We start from the raw sequence: 15,282 nt of genomic DNA, 5'->3' as shown, positions 1-15,282 counted from the left end.
ATGCTTTGTGTTGCTGCCAAGTCCGTCCCACAGCTCAGGAGTCGAGACGATAAAGATGAGATGTAGGTCTACAGTTATGATGTTGAGACCGAGGTTCAATCTTCAAAATGGGCCAGGAAAGGTTCTCTGAGACTTTGAAGGATTAGTTCACCATGAATTGTGCCACAGGATAAACTGTTAATCGGTGGTACTATCGAGACGTGTTGCGACGCCTGTGAGAAAATGTGAGGTGGAAACGGCCTGAAATGTGGCGAGACAATTCGTGGTTCTTGCCTCATGATAACACACCCACACATTCATCCCTGTTGGTGGTGGCTATTGCACACAAAAGAAATCACTGTGCTGCATCATTGTCTGTACTCTACAGACCCGGCCCCTGCAGACACTTTTTTTATTTCCAAAGTTGAGAACCCTAGTGAAAGAATGAAAAGCTGCAATGATAGACCAGATAAAAGAAAATTTACAGATGGCGCTCCACGTGATCCACCAAGAGGCGTACACAGATTGCTTCCAGAAGTGTAGAAGGCATTGAGAGCAGTGCATCAATTGTGGAGGAAAGTACTTCAAAGGAGACCGTGAACAATGAGTAAAAGGCAAGTGTAGAGGAATTTTGAGGACAAAGTTCCAGAATTTTTTGAATGGACCTCAGAAGCAGAAAGAAATTATAAAAGTCGAATGATTTGAGCTCACACAGATACTTAGCAATCATCATTCGTCCTGCTTACGATTTCGTGACTGGAGCAGAAGAGAGGGAGTGGGGGTGCAACATTCATAAACAAAGTATCTCTGTGACACACCATATAATGGCTGGTGGAATATAAATGTAGATGGCTAACAGTCTACTAATAAAAACCGTCACATCATCAACAATTTATTACAGTTCTGTAGCAACGTACCTGTAACTGTTCAGCTATTTATGAAACTGTATGTTTGTAAAGTGTTATAATCTTGTAAGCATTATTTATGTAACTGTGGCAACAGACCTTTAACTTGATCAAAAAACTGCAGGGCCGTCAGTTTGACAAGGATGGCAACCTGGTGGACTGGTGGGACCCTGTCACCCGTGACGAGTACCTGAAGAAGGCAGAGTGCATCATCTCGCAGTACGGGAACTACACTGACGATCAGACAGGCATGCACGTGAGTACACTTGCTTTTTTGGCCAAGCGCCTCCTTTTCCAAACATATTACACACCATATGCAATAGTATTAACTCCCAGTTTTGAAATAAATTTTGTGAGTCTTGTTTTTCCTTATTATATTAATCACAGATTTGGAGAACAATCACATCACCTTGCACATTTGTCTGCCCCATTTGGCTGCTAACAATTCTGGTGAAGTTGCATTTGACTGCCCCATTTGACTAATCATTCCAATGAAAATGAATCTCCCCTGGCACAGACGACTTGCCCATTTGATTAATCACCATTCGGCATCTCATCTCTACATTTGATTTACAGCATGTGACACATCTCAAATATTCAGCTGCAATAGCTGACTACTCATCATTCTATTAAGCATCCATTCCATCTGCCACATTTGAGTGTCCAATTTGACTAACCATTTCAACCAAGACCAATTTCACATGGCACAGTAGACTGCCCTGTTTCATTAATCATGAATCTAATGAAGAGATGCACCTCATTCAGGACATTTTCTACCACTCATTCAGGACATTTTACTACCACATTTCACTGATCATTCTGATGAGGATGCATCGTATGTGGCACTTTTGGCAGCTCGTGTTTGACTAATCACCGTTCTGGCAAGGATGCATCTCATCTTCCATATGTGTTTGTCTAATTTGACTAAATCATTTTGATGGATGTTCATTTCAACTGTCACATTCGACTGCCAAATGTTACTAATTGCCATTAACATGCTCCTTATCTGGTACATTGGTTTGACGCATGTGAAAAATCACAATTGTGGTGAAAATTCGTGTCCTTGTGGCCTATTTGACAGCTCCATTTGTCCAATAATTTCAGTGAATGTGGATTTCACACAGCACATTTATCTGTGTCATTTTACAGATCACTTGTTCAATGAAGGTTTATTTCATCTGGTACATTCAACTAACCTGTTTGTGTAATCATAATGCTTGTGATGATCCACCTCATCCGGCATACTCTGTTGATCCCACCTGACTAATCACCGTTCCAAAGAGGAAACACCTCATATGCCATATTTAACTGCTTCATTCCACTAATATCACTATTCCGATAAAGATCTGTCTCGTCCGAGGCACTTCACTTCATGAGTCCTTTGTGGTAAGATCACTCTGTATACTGTAACACTGTAGGGTAACTCAGTACCGATCTGTTCTTCAATGTACAGGGTTATTACAAATGATTGAAGCGATTTCACAGCTCTACAATAACTTTATTATTTGAGATATTTTCACAATGCTTTGCACACACATACAAAAACTCAAAAAGTTTTTTTAGGCTTTCACAAATGTTCGATATGTGCCCCTTTGATGATTCAGCAGACATCAAGCCGATAATCAAGTTCCTCCCACACTCGGCGCAGCATGTGCCAATCAATGAGTTCGAAAGCATCGTTGATGCGAGCTCGCAGTTCTGGCACGTTTCTTGGTGGAGGAGGTTTAAACACTGAATCTTTCACATAACCCCACAGTAAGAAATCGCATGGGGTTAAGTCGGGAGAGCGTGGAGGCCGTGACACAAATTGCTGATCGTGATCTCCACCACGACCGATCCATCGGCTTTCCATTCTCCTGTTTAAGAAATGCCGAACATCAGGATGGAAGTGCGGTGGAGCACCATGCTGTTGAAAGATGAAGTCGGTGCTGTCGGTCTCCAGTTGTGGCATGAGCCAATTTTCCAGCATGTCCAGATACACGTGCCCTGTAACGTTTTTTACGCAGAAGAAAAAGGGGCCGTAAACTTTAAACTGTGAGATTGCACAAAACACGTTAACTTTTGGTGAATTGCGAATTTGCTGCATGAATGCGTGAGGGTTCTCTACCGCCCAGATTCGCACATTGTGTCTGTTCACTTCACCATTAAGAAAAAATGTTGCTTCATCACCGAAAACGAGTTTCGCACTGAACGCATCCTCTTCCATGAGCTGTTGCAACCGCGTCGAAAATTCAAAGCGTTTGCCTTTGTCATCGGGTGTCAGGGCTTGTAGCAATTGTAAACGGTAAGGCTTCTGCTTTAGCCTTTTCCGTAAGATTTTCCAAACCGTCGGCTGTGGTACGTTTAGCTCCCTGATTGCTTTTTTCGTCGACTTCCGCGGGCTACGCGTGAAACTTGCCCGCACGCGTTCAACCGTTTCTTCACTCACTGCAGGCCGACCCGTCGATTTCCCCTTACAGAGGCATCCAGAAGCTTTAAACTGCGCATACCATAGCCAAATGGAGTTAGCAGTTGGTGGATCTTTGTTGAACTTCGTCCTGAAGTGTCGTTGCACTGTTATGACTGACTGATGTGAGTGCATTTCAAGCACGACATACGCTTTCTCGGCTCCTGTCGCCATTTTGTCTCACTGCGCTCTGGTGGCAGAAACCTGAAGTGCGGCTTCAGCCGAACAAAACTTTATGAGTTTTTCTACATATCTGTAGTGTGTTGTGACCATATGTCAATGAATGGAGCTACAGTGAATTTATGAAATCGCTTCAATCATTTGTAATAGCCCTGTATATGTTCACGGAAACAGCAGAATATGCACACACCTTCATTTTCACCTTGTAGACCTTGTCAAATCCATGGGTAATCAGCAGGAGAATATGAATAAAAGTAAAAAAAAAAAAAACATGTACGAATTAAGACGATTGACGGTGTCACGTTGCAGCTTAACGGGATCAACACGCAAGGGGAGAACATCGCAGACAACGGCGGCATCAAGGAGGCGTACCGCGCTTACCTCGCCCTGGAGCGCCGCAACGGCAAATCCGAGCCGAGGCTGCCCGCACTGTCCGGATTGTCTCCGCGACAGATGTTCTGGGTGTCCGCCGCACAGACTTGGTGCTCCAAGTGAGTATTGGGAGCCCCGCCTCACACCCACTGTGTGTTTGTGTTCCTGAGGCTGTATCAGCACTTTGTGGCAAGACAATGTGTGATCCCTACAAATGGTCGATGCAGCTTCACTGGGTACGGAGGACACAGCACGTTACTTTGCACAGAAGATTTCTCGGTACAAAAGACACAACAACACCGTCGGGTGGAGAGTCGTTGCCAAGAGTAGCAGTAACTTTAGGTCTGCCCCAGGGAAGTGTGTTGTGGTGAGATTGCTGATCGTGTAGTATACAGGGTGAGTCACTAACTATTGCCACTGAGAATAACTCTGAAAGTATGGTAGTAGCTGTAAAGTTTGTGGGACAAATGTTGCCTGGAACAATGGGGGCCACAATATGACGTTGGTTTTTTGTTGCTAGGTGGGGTCGCGTCAGAGAAATGAAGGTCAGCCTTTTTTTTTTTTTTTTTTTTTTTTTTTTTTTTTTTTTTTTTTTTTTTTTTTTTTTTTTAATGGGATGCTATGGTTTGGTATTTATTTTCTGATAGGAGCTATAGAGACAAATCCAGTAATGTGTAACAGTAAAGTCTTTGAAGGTCAACGAAGGTCACAAAGGCGGCATGGATATTCTTTTACAGGAGGTGTTCGAAGTGATGACCATTATTGCCAGTGCAGTGCTGCAATCTTCTTATCATGGATTAAGAGGTATTGCTTATCACTTCGGCACTTATTGAAGCACGTGCTCTGATAATTCTCTGTACAGGATGGCGGGTATGGGCAGGCGGTGGGCGTTGTGGAATAATAGAGTAATTTTTAGAGAAAGGCCATTTATTGGCTAAAGCATGATGAAAAGGGGCTAGATAGGCCTAGGGAGGTGAGGGTGAGCCAGAGCTTACAATTTGGCGAACATTGTTCGCGAAGCTACTGAAAGTTGTTGTCTGCCAAAACTAAGTGCACAGTGCCGCAGCACCGGGAGAAGCGGGAGATGTTCAATGCTCCAGGGCGCGCATCCGATTCGCGGGTGAGCAAGAATACAAGAGAGCGGGCCCGGCGACGGGCGGCCGGGTATATTCGACGCACCACGCGGCTTCCTCCGCCCTGGTTGGTCAGGACCGAGCAAACTGTGCGGGCGGCATGGAACTTTCCAGAGCGTTGCCTGCTAAGCGACGCCTGGGACGGCGTTACCTCGTCAGCACATGAGAGAGGCGCATGATCAAGGTGCCCTTCCTCGGTGCTGACTTCCTGTTACTAGACCGTGGAACGAAAGAATTTACAGGCAGAAACCAGATGGGTGGCCCGCTAGATGCTGCTGCCATAGGTCAAACGGATATCAACTGCGTTTTTTTAAAAATAGGAATCCCCATTTTTTATTACATATTCGTGTAGTATGTAAAGAAATATGAATGTTTTAGTTGGACCACTTTTTTCGCTTTCTGATGGATGACGCTGTAATAGTCACAAACTTATGGCTCACAATTTTTGACGAACAGTTGGTAACAGGTAGGTTTTTTAAATGTAAATACAGAACGTAGGTACGTTTGAACATTTTATTTTGGTTGTTCCGATGTGATAACATGTACCTTTGTGAACTTATCATTTATGAGAATGCATGCTGTTACAGCGTGATTACCTGTAAATACCACATTAATGCAATAAATGCTCAAAATGATGTCTGTCCACCTCAATGCATTTGGCAATACATGTAACGACTTTCCTCTCAACAGCGAGTAGCTCGCATTCCGTAATGTTTGCACATGCAGTGACAATGCGCTGACGCATGTTGTGAGGAGTTGTCGGTGGATCACGATAGCAAATATCCTTCAACTTTCCCCACAGAAAGAAATCTGGAGACGTCACATCCGGTGAACTTGTGGGCCACGGTATGGTGCTTTGACAACCAATCCACCTGTCATGAAATATGCTATTCAATACGGCTTCAACCACACGCGAGCTATGTGCCGGACATCCATCATGTTGGAAGTACATCACCATTCTGTCATGCAGTGAAACATCTTTTAGTAACATCGGTACAACATTACGTATGAAATCAGCATACATTGCACCATTTAGATTGCCATCGATAAAATGGGGCCCAATTATCCTTCCTCCCATAAAGCTGCACCATACATTAACCCATCAACGCCGCTGATGGTCCACTTGTCGCCATCACGGATTTTCCGTTGCCCAATAGTGCATATTATGCTGGTTTATGCTACCGCTGTTGGTGAATGACTCTTCGCCGCTAAATAGAACGCGTGCAAAAAATCTGTCATCGTACCGTAATTTCTCTGGTGCCCATTGTCAGAACTGTACATGACGTTCAAAGTCATCGCATTCCTGGTGCGTAGAAATATGGTACGGGTGCAATCGATGTTAATGTAGCGTTCTCAACACCGACATTTTTGAGATTCCTGATTCTCGCGCAATTTGTCTGCCACTGATGTGCGAATTAGTCAAGACAGCAGCTAAAACACCTACTTGGGCATCATCATTTGTTGCAGGACGTGGTTGACACTTCACATGTGGCTGAACACTTCCTGTTTCCTTAAATAACGTAACTATCCAGCGAATGGTCCGGACACTTGGATGATGTCGTCCAGGATACCGAGCAGCATACATAGCACACGCCCATTGGGCATTTTGATCACAATAGCCATACATCAACACGATATCGAACTTTTCCGCAATTGATAAACGGTCAATTTTAACACAGGTAATGTATCACGAAGCAAATACTGTCCACACTGGCGGAATGTTACGTGATACCACGTACTTATACGTTTGTGACTATTACAGTGCCATCTATCACAAAGCGAAAAAAGTGGTCCAACTAAAACATCCATATTTCTTTACGTACTACACAATATGTAATAAAAAATGTGGGTCCTATTTTAAAAAATAGCAGTTGATATCCGTTCGACCTATGGCAGAGCCATCTAGCGGACCAACCATAGTGCCTATAGTTTCCCCCTTCAAGCTAGACAAGTTTTGTTCTTTTTCTCCGCTTGATGCTTATTTTGTGAGATATTTGGCCTGGTCACTATCAATGGACCACCCAGTATATGTATGTACATATTTATATTAACAGTGTATTTAAGGGAAGTACCTATTTTCGTACTGTGAGTACGTAGGCGTGTTCATTATGAATACACGCATGTGAGATATGTGTATGTGTTATGTATTTATGCCATTAGTGAGCTTGTAGACAAGTGAACTAGTTGCTAGACAGAGTGGCTACACTGTAGGAATATTTATACATAAATAAAATTGTAGTTTCAACCTTCATACCAAAGACTGATTTGAGGCAGCATAGGGAGCTGTCTATCCTGTGCAAGCCTCTTCATCTCTGAATTACTACTGCAACCTACATCCTCCTGAATCTGCTTACTGTATTCATGTGTTATTTTTACCCACTACTTCCTCCTCTCCTCCCCTCCCACACACAAACACATATGCAGACACATTTGTCCAATACTAAATTAGCGATTCCCTGATGTCTCTTAATGTGTTTTGTCAACCAATCCATTCTTCTACTCAGGTTTTCCCATAAATGTTTGTCTCCAATTGTGTTCAGTACCTCGTAGTTAGTTATGTGGCCTAGCCACTTAATCGCCAGCATTCTTCTGCAGCACCACATTTCAAAAGCTTCTATTCTCCTCTTATCTAAACTGTTTCACTTGCATACATGGTTACACTTCACACTTATACTCTCAGAAAAGATTTCCTGACACTTCAATCTGCACTCAGTGTTAGCAAATTTCCCTTCTTAGGAAGTGCGTTTGTTGCCATTGCCAGTCTACTTTTTTATTCTCTCTATTTTGGCAGTCAGTTATTTTGCTGCCCAACTAGCAAAACTCATCTACTACTTACATGTCTCGTTTCCTAATTTAATTCCACTACATTCTGTTATCCTTGTTTTGCTTCTGTTAGTGTTCATCTTACACCTTCCTTTCAAGACACTGTACATTCCATTTAACTGCTCATCCAAGTTCTTTGCTTTCTATGACAAAATATCCGCCCCCGGTAGCTGAATGGTCAGCGTGACGGATTGTCAATCCTCTGGGCCCGGGTTCGATTCCCTGCTGTCCTCGTCGTCATCCTATCATCCTCATCAACTGCAGGTCACCAAAGTGGTGTCAAATTGAAAGACCGGCACACGGTGAACGGTCTGCCCAGTGGTGGGGGGGGGGGGGGCAGGGGGGGGGGCCTAGCCATGCAATTAAATAAATATGACAAAATTACAGTGCCATCGGCAGACCTCAACATTATTATTCTAAATTTTTCTTTGGTTTCCTTTGCAGCTTGTTTAATATACATATTGAATAACTTCGGGGATAGGTTACAACCCTGTCTCACTCTCTTTACAATTACTGCTTCCCTTTCACACCTCTCAACTCTTATAACTGTCATCTGGTTTCTGTACAGGTTGTAAATAGCCCTCTGCTCCCTGTATTTTACCCCTGCCACCTTTAGAATTTGAAAGAACATATTCCAGTCAACTTTGTCAATAGTTTTCTCTTAAGTTTACGAATGCTATAAATGTAGATTTTCCTTTCATAACCTATCTTCGAAGGTAACTCACAGGGTCAGTATTGCGTCGCATGTTCCTACGTTTCTCCAGAATCCCAACTGATCTTCCCTGGCATCAGCTTCTATCAGTTTTTCCATTTATCTGTAAAGAATTCATTTTAATATTTTGCAAGCATGAGTTATTAAACTGACAGTTCAGCAGTATCAAAATTATCTCCAAATATGTTTGTAATAAATATAATAGAGGGAAACATTCCACGTGGGAAAAATATATCTAAAAACAAAGATGATGTGACTTACCAAACGAAAGCGCTGGCACGTCGATAGACACACAAACAAGCACAAACATACACACAAAATTCTAGCTTTCGCAACCAACGGTTGCTTCGTCAAGACAGAGGGAAGGAGAGGGAAAGACGGAAAGATGTGGGTTGCCTTTGCCTTTTAATATGTCTGCTTGTGTCTGTATATGTGTGGATGGATATGTGTGTGTGTGCGAGTGTATACCTGTCCATTTTTCCCCCTAAGGTAAGTCTTTCCGCTCCCGAGATTGGAATGACTCCTTACCCTCTCCTTTAAAACCCACATCCTTTTGTCTTTCCCTCTTTCCTGATGAAGCAACCATTGGTTGCGAAAGCTAGAATTTTGTGTGTATATTTGTGTTTGTTTGTGTGTCTATCGACGTGCCAGCGCTTTCGTTTGGTAAGTCACATCATCTTTGTTTTTAGATATATGTTTGTAATAAGTGATATAATTAAATTCCTTTTATTTCATGAATTGCTAAAACACTTTTAAGAAACTTTTGCTGCTGTAATTCAATTTGTCATTTCTCTCAGACAAAGGGTGGTACTTTTTAGCCCCCATGTGAAGGAAGTAAACAAAAACAGCAAGTGACAGTTTCCACTCAATTCCATTCACAGGTACCGCACCGAGGCGATGCGCCAGCGGATTACCACCGGAGTCCACTCGCCGGGCCGCTTCCGCGTGCTGGGCCCGCTCAGCAACAGGCCCGAGTTTGCCGAGGACTTCGCCTGCCCGCTCGGCTCCCGCATGAACCCGGTGCAGAAGTGTCAGGTGTGGTAAGGAATACGACCGGGACGCCACACTGCCGGACGCCCGTCGACGGCTGCTCCGGGCAGCCGACACTTGCCACACGCGTGCGACTTCACACTGCACGGACCTTCTGACTCGGTGCTAGTGGTTCTCCAGAAGGAAAGGGAATCTGAGTGCAGTCAGTGGCTGGCCGACCCTCCGACTACGGAGTTCTGTTTACGTGCGTCATTTACCGTGTGTACCGCGAGGTTGCGGCCTCGGAAGAGACCGGCAGGCGTAACCGCGGGGCGTCGGGAGGAGACAGTGCGGTTGCTACGGTTTCGGCACATCCTCAGTTGAGGTTGCCAACTGTGTGCGAGCACGTATTTATATCCTAAAAACCTCCTCCTCTTTAGGGTGGACAAATAAATCTGTATGCAGAAGCACTTATCTTTACTCTAAATGTTTAATCAATAATTTTAGATAATACTTCCTTTTTTACAAATATTGCATGTTCATTTTTGTGGAGTAATATTGCACAGAAAAAGGGCGCCAATCGTGACTAAATTACGAGAGAAAAAGACAAAATTTATTGGACAAAAGGCAGTGAAGTGATCATTATTGTCATTTAAACCAGTGTAATGACAGAATGGTCTATGGCCAAAAATATTCACTGTCTCGTTGGCTTGAAGCTAGACCAGCTGCGTTTTGGAGGTGAGAAAAGAGCTAATCATATATTTTTGGTCAATGAAGTAGAGACGAGGATCATTCTTTAGAGAAACATAAAGAGCACACTGCTCGATTTGGTGCTCACTCTGTTCAGCAAAAAGCCGAAAACACAAACTAGGCAATAGCCTTCCTGCAACAGTCAACAGAGAAGTGAATGACATGGGATCAATCCAATCTAGTAATTGTTACACCCAATAAGCAGAACAGTCTAATAAGTTGTTGTTGGAGAAGCATTATGGTCTGTGGAGTTTGCAAATTGCAAACTAATTCTTGGTAATATACAATAAAGGCTGCAAGGTCACTGTAATTAAAGTAGTCCAATGCACTAAATAATGAAGAGAATTGTCAACACCGAGGTAGCCTTATTCTGATGTAATTAGTGTGATCATTGAGGAAATGCTGAAAAAGGTGCTACAGTTTTTAAGAATGAACCACGGATGAAGAAAAGTTAACTTTTTAATTTTTAATGGTGCTATGGATATTTATTTTGTTGTTATGGTAGTAACATTTGGAATAAGTGCCCAGTGATCATAGAAAACAACAGATAAGAGTGTTTGTTAACAGAAATTGGCCTTACTGTTAGTTCTTGTTAAAGGATACCACTTGTAGGGAGACTGAGTTGTGTTCTAGACAACTTTAACTGCTCTCACTGTAAATCAGAAACTCCATAAGCTAAAGAAATGTAGAATGATAGTATTGTAACAGATGTATCCATCCAAAATTTTCCCAGTCCTACATAATCTACTAGAACAGGGAGAAAATACACTGTTCACTGCCAGAAAAGCATGAGGAAGAAATCGTGAAAATTTCTAAAAACTCGAGTTTCTACTTAAAAGTGGTTTTACTTACAGATTGAGAGAACTTGATTCAGCACATCAGTTAACTCTCGGCTGCAAATAATAAGCATCATTTTGTTACTATTAATTTCAAACTTTGTATATCCTCTAGATGTTGCTGTGAATTGCATCGTCAATGGTAGGTGGGGTAACAGAATATAGCCTGGTGGTACACCTTAGTATACACTCTATTATCTTAACTAATCCTTATTGAGCCTACACGAGATAAACAATGGACGCAGCAGACCCTTCACACAGATTTCCTCTGATACCAGGTCTCCAAACTGGCCTGACAGAATTTTGGTAGTACAATAGGCTCCAAGTACCTCAGGTATTGATGGAGCACTTTTCAATGGATTTTACTGGCCTACTATGTTTCTCTACAAGCACGTCTCCTGATTTATCTTGACGTATGCTCTCATGCTTACACAATTAGTATCCAAACACTGGAGCAGTACTCTAGAATTGGCCGCACTGTCTTTGTATGTGATTTCCCTTACTGACGCACTACACTTTTCTAGAACCCTTACAGCAAGTCAAAGTCTTCCATTTGCCACTCCTATTGCTAATTTCACGTGTTCACCCCATTTAATATCACTTCCCAGTATTAATAATTAATATTTCAATGACATGACAGGCTCTTGAAGTGTATTGCTTATAACTAATTTCAGGGTTTTGACCAAGTGCCTTATCCTGACTATATCACAAGTATTGTCCTGTTCACTGTAATGATATCTTCTGTGCGTCCACAAAGCTCTTCCAATAGTTAATACAATTTACTGCAGCAGTAGTGACCAGTGAAACTTCACTAATGAAGTAAAAATATGATTATGCCTTTTCGTAATGATCCTTAAGGAGACCGGCAGAGATGAAATGAAGTAATTAATTCCTTCACTAGTAGCAGACATCACGCATTTGACTGTGTTCCAGCATCTGCGTGGTGCTTCACCTGCTGCCAAATATGATGTAATTGCTAACTACCTGCACGCCTTTCAATTTTCTGCACATTATTACTCCTAATTAAATGTTCGCACGAGTGTTCCCGTCAAATTGTGGTAGAGTCACCAATACATTTTATACACTGATACCATAACTTTTGCACTTCAAGAACAGCAAAAATGTGTGACTGATTTACAAATTACTAACATATCAAAACAGTCTGTAAAAAAATGATCTCATATTTGTAGTACTTAAAGTGTGGTCTGATAAATGTTAAATGCTTTTTGTTCATGGTACGTGAAACATGTAGAACTGTCAGACACTGCACTGTATATCCCTGAACATTTATTGATATGTAATTGTGCCCGGTCTGTGGTGAAATGTCGATCACACGTGGAGGGAACACGGATGCCATCAGAAATGTAGCACACTGCACTGGGTGTGAGAGAGGTCATATCGTCTGTCTCATTTACATATCTAACATTTCACGCACGGCAGGAATTCGGAGTTGCACGTAAACAAACATATTTATAAGTCACTGTTATGTGTCGCATCATACGTGTGACACAGCACATCGTGTATTATGCCTAATTTATTTGAGTGTATCACTTGTAAAGGTTATCTCATTCTTATTTCTGTTTTGCCTTGAGATGGGACCATAGTAAGTGCTTTATACATACCTGCTTTTGTATTCTTGTTTCAATAAAGATGACTTTTTGTTGTTGTTGCTATGTCTGTTTTCTTCTTTCTCTACCACCCTTGCCTGTCTGAATGTTGAGACCCACTTTGGATGCTACAAATTTGGCACAACAGCAGTGATTCCATGATTTTCATATATACAGGGTGGTCCATTGATAGTGACCGGGCCAAATATCTCACAAAATAAACATCAAACGAAAAAACAACAAAGAACGAAACTCGTCTAGCTTGAAGGGGGAAACCAGATGGCCATATGGTTGGGCCGATAGATGGCTCTGCCATAGGTCAAACGGATATCAACCGCTTTTTTTAAAAATAGGAACCCCCATTTTTTATTACATATTTGTGTAATAAAAAAATATGAATGTTTTAGTTGGACCACTTGTTTCGCTTTGTGATAGATGGCGCTGTAATAGTCACAAACGTATAAGTACGTGGTATCACGTAACATTCCGCCAGTGCGGACGGTATTTGCTTCGTGATACATTACCCCTGTTAAAATGGACCGTTTACGAATTGCGGAAAAGGTCGATATTGTGTTGATGTATGGCTATTGTGATCAAAATGCCCAACGGGCATTTGCTATGTATGCTGCTCGGTAATCTGGACGACGACATCCAAGTGTCCGGAACGTTCGCCAGATAGTTACGTTATTTAAGGAAACAGGAAGTGTTCAGCCATATGTGAATCATCAACCACGACCTGCAACAAATGATGATGCCCAAGTAGGTGTTTTAGCTGCTGTCGCGGCTAATCCGCACATCAGTGACAAACAAATTGCGCGAGAATCGGGAATCTCAAAAATGTCAGTATTGAGAATGCTACATCAACATCAATTGCACCCTTACCATATTTCTATGCACCAGGAATTGCATGGCGACGACTTTGAATGTCTTGTACAGTTCTGCCACTGGGCACAAGAGAAATTACGAGATGATGACAGATTTTTTGCATGTGTCCTATTTAGTGACGATGCGTCATTCACCAACAGCGGTAACGTAAACCGGCATAATGTGCACTATTGGGCAACGGAAAATCCACGATGGCTGTGACAAGTGGAACATCAGTGACCTTGGCAGGTTAATGTATGGTGCGGCATTATGGGAAGAAGGTTAATTGGCATCCATTTTATCGATGGCAATATAAATGGTGCAGTGTATGCTGATTTTCTATGTAATGTTCCACTGATGTTACTACAAGATGTTTCACTGCATGACAGAATGGCGATTTACTTCCAACATGATGGATGTCCGGCACATAGCTCGCGTGCGGTTGAAGCGGTATCGAACAGCATATTTCATGACAGGTGGATTGGTCGTCGAAGCAGCATACCATGGCCTGCACGTTCACCGGATCTGACGTCCACGGATTTCTTTCTGTGGGGAAAATTGAAGGATATTTGCTATCGTGATCCACGGACAATGCCTGACAACATGTGTCAGGGCATTGTCAATGCATGTGCGAACATTACGGAAGGCGAACTACTCTGTTAACAGGAATGTCGTTACATGTATTGCCAAATGCACTGAGGTTGATGGACATCATTTTGAGAATTTATTGCATTAATGTGGCATTTACAGGTAATCACGCTGTAACAGCATGCATTCTCAGCAATGATAAGTACACAAAGGTAGATGTATCACATTGCAACAACCGAAATAATATGTTCAAACTTACCTACATTCTGTATTTTAATTTAGAAAACCTACCTGTTGCCAACTGTTCATATAAAATTGTAAGCCATATGGTTGTGACTATTACAGCGCCATCTATCACAAAGCGAAAAAAGTGGTCCAACCAGAACATTCATATTACTTTATGTACTACACGAAAATGTAATAAAAAATGGGGGTTCCTATGTAAAAAAATGCAGTTGATGTCTGTCTGACCTAAGGCAGCGCCATCTAGCGGGCCAACCATGGCGCCATCTGGTTTCCCCCTTCAAGCTAGACAAGTTTCATTCTTTGTAGTTTTTTCATTTGATGCTTATTTTGTGAGATATTTGGCCCGGTCACTATCAATGGACCACCCTGTATACTGAGTAGCAGCAATAGTAATAGTAGTTTTTTTTTTCATCTGTGGGTTGTTTTACAAAGATATTGGGCATGTCATGATATTACACTTTAACAATAAACAAATAAAAACATAATTCATATATACGGGCATTTACACACTTAACAAATGTAGTTTCACAAGGATGTGGCAGTTAGTATGCTGTGGTCATATAGTGGGATACATCCGAGCATTTACCTGAAGTAATTTAGGGAAACCATGGGAAATGTAATTTTGTACAATTTTATACTTGATTTATAAACCTATTACCCTGTCAACTCGGTTCTATCCACTGCAGATGCGAAGATGATAACATAGTCTTGCCGAAACTTTTTGTTTGTTTCATCAGTATCATAATCTCCATTATTACAAATACATCCTCTTCTCAGAGTGACTGAGAAAGAATTCCTACATTCTGCACATGAATGACCTTATGATCTTATCAAATAATTAAATATGTTCTATTAAAATGATGAGAGTAATA

General features: G+C 41.9%; 1 protein-coding gene across 3 annotated transcripts in view; it reads left to right on the top strand.

Annotated features, from left to right (window-relative positions):
- Window positions 1–12,778, top strand: part of LOC124553575 (neprilysin-2-like) — a 479,037-nt gene extending 466,259 nt beyond the window's left edge. For all 3 annotated transcript variants that reach the window (XM_047127420.1, XM_047127419.1, XM_047127421.1), the window contains exons 13-15: window positions 1,009–1,140; window positions 3,820–4,001; window positions 9,432–12,778. In XM_047127420.1, coding sequence (XP_046983376.1) covers window positions 1,009–1,140; window positions 3,820–4,001; window positions 9,432–9,594 — 477 coding nt within the window. In that variant the 3' untranslated portion in view covers window positions 9,595–12,778. The remainder of the gene's footprint in view (window positions 1–1,008; window positions 1,141–3,819; window positions 4,002–9,431) is intronic.
- Window positions 12,779–15,282: the final 2,504 nt, after the last annotated feature.

Source organism: Schistocerca americana, chromosome 11 (genome assembly GCF_021461395.2).
Source record: "Schistocerca americana isolate TAMUIC-IGC-003095 chromosome 11, iqSchAmer2.1, whole genome shotgun sequence".
In the NCBI taxonomy this organism is placed as follows: domain Eukaryota; kingdom Metazoa; phylum Arthropoda; class Insecta; order Orthoptera; family Acrididae; genus Schistocerca; species Schistocerca americana.
The sequence above is the reverse complement of the archived record's forward strand: the minus strand, read 5'-3'. Positions and strand labels throughout refer to the sequence as shown.